At 32.1% G+C, this 18775-nt stretch overlaps 2 protein-coding genes, 1 long non-coding RNA gene and 1 pseudogene across 3 annotated transcripts; 2 read left to right on the forward strand and 2 right to left on the reverse strand.

Moving 5' to 3' along the window:
* Positions 1 to 214: 214 nt before the first annotated feature.
* On the reverse strand, positions 215 to 1021 carry LOC148203121 (uncharacterized). The gene is made up of 2 exons (XM_088106830.1): positions 617 to 1021; positions 215 to 484 (listed from the first exon to the last, which is right to left on the reverse strand). Exons 1-2 carry the CDS (start codon positions 1019 to 1021, stop codon positions 215 to 217), a joined length of 675 nt encoding a protein of 224 aa, XP_087962956.1.
* Positions 1022 to 3618: 2597 nt separating this feature from the next.
* Positions 3619 to 6155, forward strand: LOC148203122 (uncharacterized). The gene is made up of 3 exons (XR_015784016.1): positions 3619 to 3762; positions 4221 to 4319; positions 5867 to 6155. It is a non-coding gene; the product is annotated as an uncharacterized LOC148203122 (long non-coding RNA).
* A 2420-nt stretch (positions 6156 to 8575) lies between these two features.
* On the forward strand, positions 8576 to 8971 carry LOC148203123 (secreted RxLR effector protein 161 pseudogene; annotated as a pseudogene).
* Positions 8972 to 9992: 1021 nt separating this feature from the next.
* On the reverse strand, positions 9993 to 12918 carry LOC148203124 (uncharacterized). The gene is made up of 5 exons (XM_088105672.1): positions 12390 to 12918; positions 11935 to 12084; positions 11414 to 11569; positions 11149 to 11316; positions 9993 to 11066 (listed from the first exon to the last, which is right to left on the reverse strand). The coding sequence occupies exons 1-5, from the start codon at positions 12697 to 12699 to the stop codon at positions 10864 to 10866; spliced, it is 987 nt and encodes a 328-aa protein (XP_087961798.1). The 5' UTR covers positions 12700 to 12918; the 3' UTR covers positions 9993 to 10863.
* Between the last annotated feature and the right edge of the window lie 5857 nt (positions 12919 to 18775).

Genomic DNA, 18775 nt, shown 5'->3' on the forward strand with positions numbered 1-18775 from the left:
AACGGCGAATAGAACCGTCTTGTATTTGTGACTAAGCAGAAAGTAATGACCGGAGCAGAAAGAGGCAAACACTGCAGCAAGATAGAAAAAGAGAACTGAGGGCAAGAAGAATTTTGAATGGCAAATTTCTGCGAAAATCTTTGGATTGCTTTCCAAAATTGAGGATGGTAAGAAACAGTATGAGCCCAGTGACAGAGGAACAAAGTCCAACAAGTCAAGCAACGGCAAATACATCGAAAGCAGGTTTGCCTTCTAAATGAGGCCTACCTTTTTCGTCGGTGCCACCCGGAATGGAGCTGACCGTAGCAAAGGAAACACCAGCAACAAAACCAGCCACAACAGATGAAGATTGAGATGTTTCCTTCAGCCAATAGCTACTTTTCTCTATCAGATTTTTATGTTTTTCCTCAAATATTTCCCCTGCAGTTTTGCCCTCTGTGTCGGTTCTTAAGTAAAAGTGTTGTGGCACAAGGCTTTCAATATACTGTTAGAAATGAAAAATAACAGGTGGTCATTTTATGAAATACCGTGGTAACATTTTTCAAGATAATTATAGCTTAATTTTTACTAATTAATGAAAAGCTCTCTACTAAGGTATTTGTTTGTGTATATATACCTGAAACCACTTTATATCCCACATCATTTGCAAGGCAGAACCAGCTATCTTTGGTGGCTTGTCGTCTCGTGGAGCATCTGCTGCCCAGTGCAATATGGTCCTCTCCTTTTTATCTATTGCCAGAGTTAAATTATTCCAAACTTCTCCTTTTACCTTCGTTTTCAAATTCTCAATAACAAAGGGTTGCCTGTTCTTCACTGCCATCAGCAGCACATTCTCTTTATTTGCATTCAAGTTATGGATCACACTTGGAATTCGCTCTAAAAGTTCATTCACCATTTCAATTATGCCATTTCTTGCCGCAACCAGGAATGCTGTCTCCGTTTTGTCAATACTGTCACTTGAAGATTTTTTCTGCTTATCCTCTTCTTCTTCTTCCTTTACTTCTTCTTCTTCACCTGTCATACCTGAAGTTTATATAGTTTTGTTTGATATTATATATATATATATATATATAGCTTTGATATATGATTTCTATGTGTACTATTTTCTACTATTCTTATTTATTATAGCATTCATTGTACGATTTGCTTGATTGTATACTAGTGTTATAGTAGCAGATAATACATGGTAGTGTAACAGTTTTTTTATTTTCTATTATACTTGAGGTTTATAGTTTTGTTCGATACTCTATATATGGTTTTAAAATATGATTTTTGTGCGTCCAATCTTCTACTATACAATAGTCATTTTTTTCTATCTTGCTTTTTTTTGTGTGTTTTCTGTTATGGCAAGCCCTATAATTGACATTGTATGTAAGAACAAGAAAAAATGTCAAAAATACATTGAGATTGCTTTTTAAATTTATTCATCATCTTCATTTCAACTTTGTCCATGAAAGAATTATTTGAGACCTTAGAACAGAAGGAAGGTGTGGTTCTCCATTGGAGCAATAATGCTTGTGGGGTGCAAGACATTGGAAAGTCCATCAAATTGAATATGTTTGACAATTGGGGAATGGTGTAGAATGAGAAGTATATTCCAAGCTAAAAATGAATCTATTGTCAACCAACAGGTTTGAATTTTTTAGGTATACAAACAAAACACATAATAAAGAATTTTAATAAATTATCTATAGTTCCAAAGGGGTTAAAAATAAATTCTTGAAAATGACTTAATTGTGATTGTGCATGTGTTTGTGACTAATTCATAATGCAAGAAAACATGAAGTCGTAACATCTAAGGTTGGGACACGTGAGTGAAAGAAGTTTGATGAGGATGGAAATAAAACTTGTTGGATAGTGATAAGTAAGAGAAGTTGGAGTTTTGTAATGCAAACTAGAAAAGTTTGAGACTATTAAAGTGTAATGTAAATCCTAAGACAGAAGTACTAAAATCTATTAAAAGTTCTAGAATAATCTATGGATTTATAAATATCCATGTACTCTCCCATTTGTGTAAGACAACATCTATCACAACTAAGACAACTACAATGCTTCTTCTCACTATAATTTCCATATTCCACTATCTCCACATTTTCTTTATATTCCACTATATTTACATTTTCTCTACCTGATTAACTATTCCTTTCACAACCTCAAAATATTAACAGTGGTACCAGAGCTACGTTTGGTCATCTACTAGGCGTAGATACAATTTTTCAACTACCTCAAACAACACTATAACTCGTTTTATACTACTTCCAAAATATTTTCTCAACCCATGGCTACTATCAATCAAACATCATCAATTCCAGTACCTATTTTTACAGGAGAAAACTACGATTTTTGGAGTGTCAAAAGGAATACATTTTTCCGCTCTCAAGATTTATGGGACAACATAGAAGAGGGATTCACTATTCTAGAAGACACCTCCACTCTTACTACAACTCATAAGAAGGAGTTGAAGGAAAACAAGCAGAAAGATTCAAGGGATTTATTTGCTCTTCAACAAGCATTTGATGACATACTTTTTCCAAGGATAATTGGTGCCACAAGTGCAAAGCAAGCTTATAACATAATACAATAGGAGTTTCAAGGAAGTAATGAGTTACACAATGTTAAATTTCACTCTTTAAGACGAGAGTTTGAATTAATAAGAATGAAAGAATCTGAGACCATTAAAAACTATTATTCTAGAATAAAAGAAATAATTAGTCAGATAAGGGCCTATGTGAAAAATATTATTGACAAAAAAATCGTTGAAAAAATTTTAATTTTTATTCCCCAAAAAAATGATGCAATAGCAACCGTAATTGAACAAACAAAATATTTGACTACACTGTTAGTAACACCGCTAATAGTCTCTCTTGAAGCTTATGAACAAAGATTAAAAAAACATAAAGAAGACTCGATCAAAAATGTCTTTCAATCAAAACTAAAATTACGGTCTCATAATAAAGAATATAAAGGAAATAAAAGTAGAGGACAAATTTCTAGAAATAAAGAAAATTCTAGAAGCTTCTCTATGACTCGTCAAGGACAATATCCTCCATGTGACATCTGTAAAAAGAGAAGTCACTTGGAAAAAGATTGTTGACATCATGGAAAACCTCAATGTCAGTATTGTTAGAAATTTGGTCACATAGAGAAGTATTGTCGTAATAAAAATAAGCATCAAACAAGCTTTGCGGAAGAACATAATTAGGAGAAACTCTTATTCTATGTCAATCAAGATCTCCTAGTGGATAAGGGAGTTGGTACTTGGATAGTGGATGTAGCAATTACATGGCGAAAGATCAAAGCATCTTCAAAGACATAGATAAATCTGTCAATGTGAAAGTTCGGCTAGAAAATGGCACCACAATGGAGTCTGGAGGCAAAGGAACTGTCATGGTGGAGACAAGGAAAGGTACAAAATTCATCAAGGACGTTTTACTAGTTCCAAATCTTAAAGAAAATCTTTTAAGTATTGGCCAAATGATGGAGATGCACTACAAGAAAAATGTCATTTACATACGGATTATTATATACGGATCTAATTCGTAGATAAAAATTTTATTATATACAGATATTATATACGGATTATAAAATAAATAATAATAAAAAATTAAAAAATTAATTAACCTAACACAAGAGGCAGCTACTTTCATTCGTGCATCTTCAACCATGCGTATTTTCACCTCTCTGTTCAACCACATTTCATTTTCATTCACTGCCTCGCGTCTTCTTTGTTTTCTCTCGAGAGCGCCTCTCAACCATCCACAGGTTTGTTCATCACAGAATCACTTCTTCCTCATAATCTTCATTTCTTCCTTTTACTTTCACTTTCATATGCATAACCACCTCTGAATCCTAGGGTTTTGTCCTCCTCTTTACTTTTCCTTCATTTTTAACCGATTAAAAGCACTTTTCTACTGATTAAAACCCTTTCTACTGTTTGCTCTTCGATTTCCATCGATTAAACCTGCATTTGCGCCGTTTAAACACTTTTGTACCGATCAATCTTGCGTTTGAACTGATTAATCGGTTCATATTGAGTTTCTCCCCATTTTTAGGGTTCTTTCGGTCTAGATTAGGGTTCGTTCTCCCTTTTAGAGTTTTTCCCCAATTGTTCCAGCTTCTATTCGTTTGTTTAGGGTTTTTTAATATTTTCTTCTGTTCATTCTCCGTTTCGCTCTCGATCTCGAGTTCGTCTCATTATTTTGCTGCGTTTGCTCAACAAGGAAGCTTCGAAGGAGTTCAAGTCGAGCCCGCGTCGCTCTTTTGGTCATCTCCTTGGAGGCTCTTCCATGAAGCACGATGGAGCATGCTACCAGAGATAAGTATTGCTTTCCTTGTTTCTATTTGTTTGTCTTCAATTGATTCAAGTTGATTGTTCTCTGTTTTGATTTTTGTGTATCTGCTTGTTGAGTTTCCTTCAATTTTTCTGCGTTGTTAATGTTACTTTTCCTTTTATGTTTTGATCTGTTGTAACCTGCATTTTGTTTTCGTTCATTACTGTCTTTAGTTCTATTTTGTGATTTTGTTCATAAACTGTTTGTTTAAATGTCTAAGAGAGCTAATATGAGATTGCTCATTCTTGAATCTCAAGTTCTGTGTTTAGGTTTCAAAGTTGAATGTTCCTCTTTTCCTTTTTCTTATTCTCTCTTCTCATTTCTTCTTCCTCGCCTAGAAGCCATCAAATCCTGGAATCCATTGTGCAATGGGACGTGAGAGGAAGCAATTATGTTCGAATGAAAACAGGGGAATAAGTTTGATGCAGTTGGAATTTGGGGTAGTAATGAATAATTGAGTTGGAAAGAGTAATATAGGGATAATATAGGTGTAGTGTAAATGGGTACTGTTTGAACTACGTGGAATCAAGACCTAAAAACAAAATTCAGAAAATGGGTTAAGGTAAAGAATTGTTGATATTTGAGTGGTGATGTGTGGTTTATTTTAATCTATTAAAATCATGAGAAAATAAAACAAGTAATATTGGGACGCGAATTTAAAAGTGGTGAATGAATTGTCTTTATTCCTTGAATTGAGTTTGTATAAGTTAGGGAATGGAGATGCTATGCTTTCACGTACTGTTCGGTTAAAATTACAAAAACTCAATATATGGGTTTTTAGAATGATTAGTGAAGAGCCAAGTATGACTTGATTATAAATTAGTTTTGGAAGAAAAGAACTTGGAATTGCTAGAATATTATATTAGTCAATGTATGCTTTGATTAAATGAGAACAGTGAAATGAACTCTTGATATGTTAGACAATTGATGAACCATAATTTTTTTAGTGATTAAATAATTGGATATAGTATGAACTGGTAGGGCAGGGGGTAAGATCATCACTAATGAGTAAAGACACTAATATGATATGTTGGGAAGCTTCTTTAGAAAGAAAATTCTGTATAAAAAAAAACCTTATTGTTTGCTGTCACGAAGACTTCCTCTTAGCTGCTATAAATTTTGTTTATATATTGTTGTCTTTGCTGTATAGACTACATAAATGCTACACTAAAAAAAAAATTGCTGTCTTTGCTGTAAAATCTGCATAAAACCTTTGTTGTCTTTGCTGTAAAATCTGCATAAAATCTTTACTGTCTTTGCTGTAAAATCTGCATAAAACCTTTGATGTCTTTGCTGTAAAATCTGCATAAAACCTTTGCTGTCTTTGCTGTAAAATCTGCATAAAACTTTTGCTGTCTTTGCTGTAAAATCTACATAAAACCTTTGCTGTTATTGCACCTAATACCTTGCTGTTTGGGCTGTTCTGGATGCTATTATTGCAATTAAAACTTTACTGTTTGCTGCCCAAAAAGTCTTGCTGTTTTGGTTAAAATGGTGCAGAATATCTTTGTTTTAAAGCTTTCTGTTTTTTACAGATGCAATGTGGTTATTGGCCAATAACCTTAAAGGGAAAATGCAATGTGGTGAAGTTGTTATCACGGTGATGGAGTGCAACGACAATATCAATCCAAGATGAACAAAATCCTTAGTGATTATTAGGAAATTATAGACTTGTCATTCTATGTTGTTTGACATGTTATTAATTGTAGAATTTATATTGTTTAACATCTTAGGAACAGTACAATCTATTTATGAATATTAGACATTTTGTAAACTTATTTGATAATGATTTTTAAGTAATATATATCTATTCTTAATGTGAAATGTTTGATATGGTGTTAAATAAAAGTTATTGTGATGGTTGGTTGTTATTAGAAGTTTAATTGTAATCAATGTATGTGCAGGTGTTGAATAAAATAATTTTTTCTATAAACAATGTTACATACGGATTTTTCCGTATATAATTATATACGGATTTTTCTGTATGTAATTATATACGGATTTTATATACGGATTTTTCCGTATATAATTACATATGGATTTTTTCGTATGTAATTATATACGGAAAAATCCGTATAATATTAGCTACGATCATTTTATATACGGATTTCTGTCCGTATATAATCCGTATGTAATACTATTTTATATACGGATTTTTGAAGTTTTATACGGATTTTGACGGTAGATAATAACGATTTTTCTTGTAGTGATGGATATTCTCTTCATTTTGAGAAACATACATGCAAAATTTATAACAGTAAAATGATAAAAATTGACCAAGTAAAAATAGAGAAGAGAAATAGAAGTTTTCCTATAAGCTTCAAACATGGAACTGATATTACCGTGAAGGTAGAAGTTGCTGGCTCATGGCTTTGGCATAGGAGATTTGGCCACTTCAACACACATGTCTTAAAGCTTTTATATCAACAAACATAATGAGAGACCTTTCATGCTTGAAGGAGAATAATGAATCATGTGAAGGATGTCTCCTCAGCAAACAACACCGACTACCATTCTCAACAATAAAACATGGAGAGCAAAAGAATTATTGGAGTTTATTCATATCGATATTTGCGGACCGATGAGAACGCCTTCACATCACAACAACATGTATTTCATCCTCTTCATTGATGACTTCTCTAGAATAACACGTGTCTATTTCTTAAAGGCAGAGTCAGAAGTCTTTAGAGTATTCAAGAAATTCAAGGCCCTTGTTGAGAAGCAAAGTGGAAGACAGATAAAAGTACTTATAAGTGATTGTGGCAAGGAGTACACATCTTGCGAGTTTGACAAATTCTACGAAGATGAAGGCATAGAGCAAAAACTTATAGTCGCATATACTCCACGACAAAATGGTGTTTCAGAGAGAAAGAATCGCACAGTTATAGAGATGGCAAGATCAATGCTAAAAGAGAAAAGTATGCTTAACACTTTTTGGGCTGCAGTAGTCTACACTGCAGTTTACATTCTAAACAAATGTCCAACTAAGGCAGTTAAAGACAAGACTCCTATTGAAGCTTGGAGTGGAAGAAAGCCATCAGTTAAACACTTACGAATATTTGGGTATATCTGCTACATACATGTTCTTGATCAAAGGATGCACAAGCTTAAAGATAAGAATATACGAGGAATACTCTTGGGATATAACACAGTCAAAACGATATCGAATCTACAACCTACAAACAGAAAAGTTCATCATTCGTTGAGATGTTGAAGTTGATGTAAATGCTTCTTGGAATTGGGAAGAAGAAATTGTTTTTAAAAGCAACATTTTACTTCTAGTGCAATAATCTTAAGAAACTCAAGAAGAGGCAAAAAAAATTAGGTACACTTTCTCCAGCTCCACAACAATAAGATTTTTCACCTGAATCCAGTCCAAGACGAGTAAGATCTTTGGTAGACATATATGAAACTTGCAATATAGTCATGATTGAGCTTAACTGTTATGAAGAAGGATCAAAACAAGAGGTATAGGTTAAGGCTACGGAAGAATATATTGATATGATTGAGAAGAATAACACTTGGGAACTCGTAAATTGTCCTCATGGAAAAGACATCAATGGAGTGAAATGGGTATATAAAACAAAGCTCAATCCTGATGAAACTATACAAAAGCACAAGGAAAGATTAGTTGTCAAAGGTTACTCATAACAACCAGGAATCGACTACAATAAGACATTTTGCCCCAGTTGCTCGCTTAGATACAATTAGAGTTTTAATAGCTCTTGCAGCACAAAAGAAATGGAACATTTATCAATTGGATGTCAAATCAGCCTTTCTAAATGTAATGATCGAAGAAGAGATTTATGTTGAACAACCATAGGGCTTCATCAACAAAGGCAACAAAGGCAAAGTACTAAGACTTAAAAAAGCATTATACGGCCTAAAGCAATCTCCTCGAGCATGGTATAGCAAGATTGATCAATACTTCATAAATCAAGGGTTCAAGAGGAGCAAAAGTGAGTCAACACTATATATTAAGACACAAGGTCAGTATCATCTCATTGTCTCCTTATATGTCGATGATATCTTATATATACAGGAAATAATATGGAGATGATGAAAGAATTTAAAGAAGACATTATGAAGACATTTGAAATGACAGACCTTGGCTTGATGAACTATTTCCTCGGTATAGAGGTGAAACAACAAAAAAAGGTATATTTATCTCTCAAAAGAAATATATTGAAGCTCTACTAAAGAAGTTCAAGATGAATGATTGTAAACTTATCGTTACTCCGTTAATGGTAAATGAAAAGCTACAAAAAGATGATGGAGTTCAAGAGGCAGATGCATCACACTACAAGAGTTTGATTGGAAGTCTCTTGTATCTCTCATTCATTATGTATGCTACAAGTCTTCTATCAAGATTAATGCAAAAACTAAGTCAGATTCATTATGAAGTAGGAAAAAGAATTTTAAGATATCTGCAAGGCACAAAGGAGTTTGGTATATGGTACAAAATCATGACTAACTCAAGGATTATTGGCTACACAGATAGTGATTGGGCAGGATTAATGGCTTTCTCACTAGGATCAGGTATTTTATCTTGGGCATCAAAGAAGCAAGCAACTGTAGCACAATCAACAACAAAAGCAGAGTATGTATTAGCTGCTGAAACCACGGCTCAAGCAATATGACTATGAAGAGTACTTGAAGAAATAGGTCAACCACAAGATGGATTGACTATTATCTATTGCGACAACAAATTGACAATTGCAATAGCCAAAAAATCCAATCCATCATCAAAGAACAAAACACATAGCCATTAAATATCACTTCATTCGAGATGAAAAGACAACTAAACAAATTCGACTCGAGTATTGTCCAACATAGAAGACTAAATTGTAGATATTTTTACGAAGGCATTACCAAGACCAAGATTTCAACTACTGTGCACAATGCTTGGAGTTACAGAATTTGCATCAAGGAGGAGTACTAAAGTGTAATGCAAATTCTAGAATAATATAGAAAATCCTAAGATAGAAGTACTAAAATATAATAAAGGTTCTAAAATATGGTAGAAAATCCTAAGATAGGAAAAACAAATCAAGAACATTCTACATAGATAAAAATCTAGAATATTCCACATAAAATATGATTAGCATGTTCTAGAATAATCTACGGGTCTATAAATACCCATGTACTTTACCATTTGTATAAGAAAACATCTACCACAACTAAGATGACTACAACACTTTTTCCAACTACTACTTTCATATTTCATTATCTCTACATTTTCTCTATATTTCATTATCTCTACATTTTTTCTACCCATCAACTATTCCTTTCATACTCTTAAAATACTGTCAAAAACTTATTAGAATGTATACAATACATTTGTATGTTCATAAAAATATTTGGTCAAATTAGACTCACGATGGAGGAGTGCTTCATTTTCAAAGCATCATAGACAATTTATGGAGGAGAGTGTGAATATAGCACTTGAAGTAAAACCAAAACTTTTAAAAGGTTCTAGAAATATTCAATACGAGATTGATAATGAAATTTTTTACCCAAAACATTAAAAAGAAATAAAACGAAGTTACATATAAAAATTCGTCAATATCAAAATTTATAAATAAATTAAAATTATTAATAAAAAATTATTGATAAAATAAAATTAGAATCTGTGAATAAATTTTGTGGATAAAATTTTTTAGCAGTGAAATTTCTTTCATCAATAATTTAACATTTTCTAGTAATAAGTAGATGAAATTAGTTATAATAACGTATTCTGGCATGTTTAAAACACTTTGCGATAAGAATTTTGATGTCAATTAGTAATTAGTATAATTTTGTTGGGAAACAGCGGTACTTGTTCCCTCCTCGATGAACCCCAAAAATGGACACTATGCGGAAGCGTAGAAATAGAAGTGTAAATGAAAGTGTAGGCGTAGGGAAAAATAACACCAGAAATTTTAACGTGGAAAATCCTCTCGGAAAAAACCACGGGACCTAGTCCAGAAAAATATCTCCACTATGAAAGTAGGATTACAGTGCGTCTTTCTCTCACTCTCTGAGGATCTCTCAATTAATCTCACCCTCTCGGATGGTATACAAAACTCTCTCTATGTCACACACTCACAAAATAGACTCTCTATTTTTCTCTTCCTCACCGTGGCTTCACTTCTCTCACGATGGTTTGTGTTTTTGCTTCTCTGAGTTGGTGTATCTTCACTTCTTTGCTTCTACCCTTTTATAGAAGGGCTTCACACAAAATACCAAAACAACAAAGCTGAAAAACATTGAGCAAAACATGAAGGAAAACATGGAAGAAAACATGGGAAAACATTGACCCTTAATTTAGGGTGTGGGACCCATTTATGTTTATCCAACAAATTTGAAGTTGAAATAATTCGGCGTCAAGGAAAATTTCTTGCATTAATACGTAGAGGATCATACTAGCAAGTAAAAAAAAGTAGATCTAACTCTCTGTTGATCTTAATAAAAAATTAAATAAATGGATCATAGATTAAAACTAACATAAATCAAAGAAGAGTGATAGAAAACACACAAATTTCACATAATATTATGAACAAAAGATACAGAGTTCGTGTTTGCATAGATAAATACCTGGTTTAGGTTGGTTAAACACATTATACATTTCTTCATCAGTAATATCTGGAACACCCCCATATCCTGTGAATGCTCCATAAGGACGTTTCAGCAGTGCCTTCAAGAGTTGACCACTCCATTCGTGTCTTCTTTTCATATTTCTTATTTCCTTTAATCCTTAAAAAAGCAAGTACTTAAAATCAAACCAGATAAATGGTATTAATTAAAAGCCATAGATCAAGAAATTAGCGCGACATACCTACTCCTGTGAAACCAAGAGTATGTACATATGCAGACCTCAGAAATTGTCGACTGGTTTCATAATTTGGTGGCCAAAATCCAACCCCAGCAGTTTCAGATACGATTTTACGCTCCTTAATTGGTGAGTTTTCTGAATCTTGCTGATTTCTTGGAGTAAAAAAGTTGCCTTGCCAAAGGAAAATGTGCAAGAAATAGATTGAGTATTAAGAAACTAGTCCCCAGAATTAAGAAAAAAACAAACTAGTTAGTATATAACCCGTTACCAGTTCGAGCACCAAGACTTTTGAATCCAGCAATGAATTCACATAATGTGGTATAGTTCTCTGGATAACTACATTTTGAGTCATTTGATTTCTTCTGCATCTTTTTCAAAATCTTCTTCATTTGTCTATCAGGGTTCACTGGTTCCACAATCATACCTTCGACAAAAGAAAAAAATATTTGCTAACTTGATGGAATTTTTACATACTATATAGGATTAGTAAATGTGCACATTTTATATAATGGATCAATTATACTCTCTTTTCTTAACAAAATAAAAAATACCCCACCTGTCACCTGATTTAAATCTGAAACTTGAAAGTTTTTAAATGCTTGAGTTTCTTATTTTACAATTGAAAAGTTATCAAAATCAATTTTATTAATTTATATGAACATGAGATGGAGAAAAAGATGGATATTCTGATTAAAACTGACAAAATGATATCTTTTTAAATTAAAATTATCTGAACATCACTTCATTTCATATGTAATGCAGTGTATAGATATATATAATAATACTTACAGTGGTACAGGATTTGCTTCCACCATGAAAGTCTGGTAGCACTTCTGAAAGCCGAGGGCCTGGTTGCAAGGACTTTAAGAGGTGTGAATCCCTCTTCATTCAAATGTGTGCTAAGAAAATCATAGTAATACACTATTATCACAGCCAAATCTGCATCATATCCATAAATATATGTAGTACTCAGTATATATAGCATTCTGTTACTTCAAAATAGAAATATAAAATATTAAATAAGGAATTATAAGGTTGATTTAATTGTAAAGATAAAAATAAGGATGAAAAAAAAGTAAGAAAATTAGAGGGAATTCGTCTCTTCATACTATTATAATATTAACAACTAACATTTATTTGATTTTGAACTTTAAACACAATAAATTCTTGCTGGTATAAATTTTGAATAATTTTGATATCATCTAAAATATGGCAGGAAAAGAAGATAGGTATGAGAAAGATACCGAAGTACTCTCTCCTGATAGCACAGTGAAGAATACTGTCACCGTTGTCTCGCACAAGATCTTTCATGGGAGCGCTGTGGCAGTAAAAGTCAGAAAGATAAGCAAAGGTCTGTTTCTTCCAGTTGAGAGCGGCTTGAAAGAGAGGAGTCTCTCCATCTTTGTTCTTGCGTTTCACTAAGTAAATCCTCTCCCGATTCTCTCCTACGATGATCTGACATATATTTGTGAAACCCCTGGAAGCAGCAACATGCAGAGCGGTATCCCCTCGATCATTCTTCATTTCCAGTGCCTCCCTCGGCTGGTGTCTCATAATGGCATTCACAAGCTTCTCAACCACAACTTCTTCGTCCAAATCCACGGTGCAGTGCCGACGTAATCGTCAATAGTTGCCGTGTGTACATCTCCTCAATCTCTTTCCATTTCCCTTTCAATGTGAACTCCGTCAGACGGTTCACTTTATTCGACAACACCTCATCAATATTTACATAATTGATCGTTCTCATCCTGCTTCAACTTCAGATTATCAGAATCGTGTATACTGTTTAACATGGCAGGAGACATTGTATTATTGATATGCATCTTATATACTGAGAATGTATATGTGATACCTAAGGAACTTGATGCTTCAACTTCACATCATTTCCCACTTTTTTAGTTCACACGGGAAGTATAATTTCATATAGTAATCAATAAGTATCTTTGATCATCGATGGACACCACTCTCAATCATCAAACTCTACCAAACACGAAACAAAAGAAAAATAACATACTTCTTTACTATATATGGTCATTAATCTACACATAATTAATGCCGATAGAAGTAACACTTTTTTAGAGTAAATTTATTAAGAACTGTTATATATTGAGATGTCCAAGGTTATCTATTAACCAATGATGTTTTTGGAATTTTGTAAGGAATTTCCTGAGAACTTAAAATTTGAGTGTAGTTAAAGAAAGAAAAAGTAATGGTAAAATTTTACATTAGTTAGAGCTTAACAGTAGTTAATAATTGTTATGTAATGATAGGTAGGATCTCGACTTACTCCATAAATCTGATTTTTAAAATTATATAGTAATTGATGAAAATCTAATACATTCAAAATAATAATCATCATAAAATTAATTAAAAATATACTCATACGAATATTAACAAATAAGTGAGAATATATTAATTCTTTATAAAAACAATTGTTTTATAATAATAAAAAAATAATCATCTTTCTTTAATTAATGTCATCTTAAATAATTTAAATTTAAAAATAAATCCTCTAAATATTTTTTAAAATTTGTCAATACACCTAGAAAGTTTCTAAATATATTATTATTACTCAATCTAATATATATATATATATATATATATATATATATATATATATATATATATATATATATGGTCCAATAAGACCTTTTAAGTTTCTTTCTCATGAAATAATCCAAACATTCATATATTTGGACTATATCCAAATATTATAATTAAATTTTGTCAATTTAACCTGTTGTTATTATATATTATATTGCTATTAACTATAGTATTGTTCAAGTAAGTATTATTTTCATAAAGTTTAATGTTCATGTTGATCTTATAATTCTCTAGAAGTATTCACTCTTTTAAAAACACTTATAAGAAAAGTTATTTTAAGTGCATCCTCTTTTAACAACAAGAGATTTGGTTACATATCATCAAGAAGAACCATCGTACCACTATTAGAATCTCGCCACCATTTACATGTTTGAACTCATTCCAGTTTAAAAAATAATGATATAACACAAAAAGAAAAACATGAAAAAAAATCTAACATTTTTTCTTGGACACACTAATATAAGGTTAATATTAATTTATAAAAAAAAACTATGTGGTTTTTTCTGAAAGTGTTTATGAAAATTTTTATCCTTATCTCAAATTTTATGTCAATTGTGTTATTTTTTTTTCATAAACGAATTCACTTGAGTGGAATTTTCTCTTCGATATCTTAACTCTTAAAATTTATCAATAAAATAATATTTTTAATATAAGTGGCATTTATAAAAATAAATGTATTTAAATTGTTTCCCAAACGAGGAACCTCTTCCATTGTATCCCATAGTTGTAATATACTTTTTCTTTTTTCTTCAATTAGGTTTATTCGATTGTTTGACTCTTTCTTAATTATGTTTACTAGTTTTAGCACAAATTTGAGGTTAAATGTGCAAGGTTTTACGTATTAGCGTGTTTCATGCATATTGTACATCCATCATACTTTTTCCTGAAAAAGTACTAAAATCAAACGAATAATCTTTCTTCTTTTTCACTTTTTTTAAGCATTGTAGTTGAAGAAAACAAAACAAATGATAGAACATTCTAGATAAGTGAAAGAATTGGTATGCCTTTACAGTACATTATACATGCCCAACACTGATATATTAGGGAGAGTGACACAGACATATGTGAATTTTATTAGTCGATATATATATATATATATTTGTCTTCATATTTCACATTTTTGTTCACTTATCCTTATTTACACTTATATCCACATAATGTTAACTAAAAAATAAATTTCACAAATCTCACGCATAATATAGTGTCAAGTAATTGAATTTTAATGATAATTACAAATTTATTAAGGTTTTTATTTTTTTTAATATGCAATACATTATTTAAATATAACTCCACGTGAATAAGAATTTGTAACAATATATATTGAATGAATGTGTTCATATATTAATTAGATAAGTCTAATCATACATATTAAACGAATTTATTAATATACTTACTAGACGGGTATTGTAAGACCCATGAAAAATATTTAGATTTAATAAATAGTAGTAATTTTAATTTTTACGGATAAAAATAAAATTAATAAAATTATGGCAAGAAAAGTTAAAATTTATGATATATAATTATAATAATTTCAGAGGAAGGAGTTTAAAATTTTGAGAATTTATTTTAGAAGATTTTAAAAAAAAAGTGAATAGTAAATAGTGAATAGTAAAAAGTGAATAGTAAAAAAAATATAATAATAAAAAAATGAATAGTGTTCAGTAGATAAGGCTTCCTACGGTGCATTGATGAAGCAGATAAGAAGATTTGGTGGTGGAAGATTAAAATATTAATTTTTTAATACTTAAAAAAAAAAACTTAAATAGTGTCAAAATTTTGGCCTATAAATAGCAAGCTTGGGAAATGAAATTTTTGCACCAAGAAGTGGAGAGATTTAGTAGAAAAGAAGAAATTAGGAAGTTTTGGAGTAGGAAGAAATTTTAAAGTGGAAATTCTGGAAGTTTTCTGGGAACAACCTCTGGTCAAGAGAATGATCCCGTAAAAGAGGTAGGGGAGCTAACCTTTCTAAGCTTTTATATTCTGATTTAGTATTGTTTTATTACTATTCATGTCTTGAAATTCTGTGTGAATACTGTTAATGTTTACTGTGCATCTATCTATATTGAATTTATGTGTTAATATTATATGTTGTTATTTTGAATCTGTAAATAAGAAATTTGTTAAAACTAGTTGAGGAACACTTTGGCTAAGGAAAGACTTGGTACTTAAGTTGTCCATTGTGACGCACCTCTCTTTCCTGGAAGTCTACTCGACAAGCTTTTAACTTAAATCTTATTGAACAGGTTATGTACTGTTAAACTATTGTGTAATATATCTCGTTGGAATGAATTCATGTTATTGTGGTAGATACGAAATTATGAATTTTAATTGTGATGATTGTAATTTATTATAATTGAATTTATGCGTCTGAACATGGTATGAGAATTATGGGGAGATTTCGTAATGGTATAGTATGAGTTGAGGAATGTGAGCATGGTATGAGTCTCGTGGAGAGATTCTGTAATGATGTGGTAATTGTGTATATGTTGATGTTGAGGGTCATGAAGTTGGAGGTTATCCTGATACTCTAATAATCATCCAGTCTCAAGTAGAGAAGGATGAATTATGTGGTGAGAGGAGCAGGAGGTCCTGGTCTATGTGCCGGTTTTGGACATAGTGAGGGGACTAACCTTGTGAATGGTATGGAGGGCAGGATGTCCTGGTCTATGTGCCGGTTTTGGACATAGTGAGGGGACTAAGAATGACAACATAAGTGCGGAACCTCCCGTTCATCGCTCATCAACATATCGTCGGGAAGTGCTTATTGGGTATTGTGGTGTTTATTGGGTATTGTGGGACGAGTGTCTAATAGTAATTGTGGTATGATGGTATGAGGGTGTATGACATAATTATTATATGATGTTAGTATCAAAGCAACTATGCATGTTTTATAAATGATTTGTTGCATGTTAGCTCACCCTACTTGTTTGTGTTTAGGTATGTACGATGATCGTATAATTCGTTATACGGGAGTAGATGAAGGAATGTCGTCTGATCCAGTACCAATGAAGAAAGAGATCGAAGAATAAGTTAGAAGAATTCGAGTTATATTTAGGAGTTTATAGTTGAAATCTGAGTTTAAAATATGTATAGAAATATATCAACTATGAATTTTTAAGTGTGAAATTACGGGATGTTACCGTAAATCTAATGTTACAATATATAAATTATGAATTATCCAGTGTGAGATATTGGGATGTTACATTAATGGTATCAGAGCAGTTCGTCCTTAGGATGACCTGCGGGTTGTACGTTTGACCTGCCTTTCAGTGAAGAGGGCTAAGTGACACGATTTGTCATGTGTATTTAAGTTTAAATCGTAGAGTGAGTGCAACCCACTTAAGGTTTTAAGAATAGAAAAACGTCTTGATAAGAGTAATGAGGGTGCACACTCATGACTTTATCAGAGACGAATTTCCTTTCTTAATTCTTAAGGTTTCAGGAGGGAAGAGTTATGGTCTGAGTTTTTTTGTGTGGTGTGCTCTATAGTGGTAGTGAGATACAGATTCAAGGATAACTTGACCTGTATACCTTTATTAGATTTAAGCAAAACCTTCTAAGACAAGTTTTTTCTTTTTCTCGAAGATGGGTAGATGCGGTATGCTAGAGCTTAGAAGTCAAAACATCAGAGTTTTGGTCTTGAAGTATAGAACCGTCGTTTTTACTTGGAAGTGTTTCAAGAACCGAGCAAGAGGATTAGATATCAATGGTTGTACAATAAGAGTTGAGTTCAAAGGTTTAAATGAGAGGAGTTTTGGGTAAACATTAGTGTGGCAAGGTTTGAGAAATCAACTTAATTCTTCATATAAGTGATGCTTGAAGATTGGAAGAAAGAAAATGGTGGAAGATTTGAAGGGATAGGAATACTGAAGTAGATTAAGGATAAATCAAATATTAGACGAAGAAGAGTAGAGGAGAAGTTGTATAAGGCATAAAGCTGATTGAGAGAAAGTTTAATAGGAGGAGAAAGTTATAAGTTAAGAGAACACGATGTCTTTAGAGAAGAATGGAGTATTGAAAGGATTCTAAGCTAAATGGATGATTAAAAGGAGATGGTTAGATTTTTTTTCAGTAAATGTATTGGAGATAAGATTTGAGAGTATGTGATTTTGGTATGATGAGCAGTGGAGAAAATCCAGGTACGAAAATTTTGGCTTTCGGCCTATGCAAATTTTTGGTATTTTATGAGAGGATTAAAGGGTCATGATTTATGGTTTAATGGTTGTAAATCTTATTGATTTTGGAATATTAAAGTTAGTAGAGGTAGTGTAGGTTGAATTAATATTATTATGAACATGGCAAGATAAGGAAGAAGAAGAGTTTGGAAATAGATAAAAAGAAGGGTTACAAAACTGATGTGATTAGGGAATTTGGAATAATTAAGAAGTTGTAGGTTGTGTTAGAGTAGTTTTCATCAGGTATAGTTATATGGTAATATTCAAACCTTAATGGTGATGTAAAGGATGGGTAAAGATTTATATATCTCACCTTGATCTCTGGCCAGTGATGCGTGTGTGAGTAAACTTGTTTATACTTACTTTTAGTTCGCATAAGATAAAAATTTGAGATTTGGTTAACACTAAATATCCTTGGGATATGGTTTTGATCTCAGGAAGCACGTTATAATTGAGGTTGCGTTGTGGTTAATGGCCCTGATAAACTCACTAGATGAGAGGTGGGAGTTGCCCTGATAAGCTTTTGAGTGGTGGGAATTACCCTAATAATCTCTCTAGTTTAGTGGTGGGAAGTAACATGCTTAAATGATTCGGAAGTGTACTTTCATGGAGAAGCTCTTGAATAGAGTGATGGGAAGGGACACGATTTAATACTTGTCAATGAAACTATTGAATAAAGTGGTGGGAAGGGATACTTGGCACCATGGTTTTGTGCTATGACATGTTTTGATGACCCATAAATTCTTTATATCTATGGGAGTTATTGCAAGTATTAGACGATTAATTAGTATAACCATTAAACTATACTTTAATGTCATAAGATGGATTTAACTTATGTGGCATAAGTGGTT

This window comes from Vigna umbellata, chromosome 2 (assembly GCF_029865625.1).
Source record: "Vigna umbellata cultivar VRB3 chromosome 2, Vumbellata_1.0, whole genome shotgun sequence".
NCBI lineage: Eukaryota > Viridiplantae > Streptophyta > Magnoliopsida > Fabales > Fabaceae > Vigna > Vigna umbellata.

What these genes read in the sequence shown, in the direction of transcription:
- LOC148203121 (XM_088106830.1), bottom strand. Translation starts at nt 1,021, where the DNA reads ATGACAGGTGAAGAAGAAGAAGTAAAGGAAGAAGAAGAAGAGGATAAG. An exon ending in GGGATATAAAGTGGTTTCAG is followed by an intron (nt 485 to 616) that starts GTATATATACAC and finishes CATTTCTAACAG; the next exon opens with TATATTGAAAGCCTTGTGCC.
- LOC148203124 (XM_088105672.1), bottom strand. Translation starts at nt 12,699, where the DNA reads ATGAGACACCAGCCGAGGGAGGCACTGGAAATGAAGAATGATCGAGGG. An exon ending in TATCAGGAGAGAGTACTTCG is followed by an intron (nt 12,085 to 12,389) that starts GTATCTTTCTCA and finishes GATATGATGCAG; the next exon opens with ATTTGGCTGTGATAATAGTG. An exon ending in TCTTGGTTTCACAGGAGTAG is followed by an intron (nt 11,067 to 11,148) that starts GTATGTCGCGCT and finishes TGCTTTTTTAAG; the next exon opens with GATTAAAGGAAATAAGAAAT.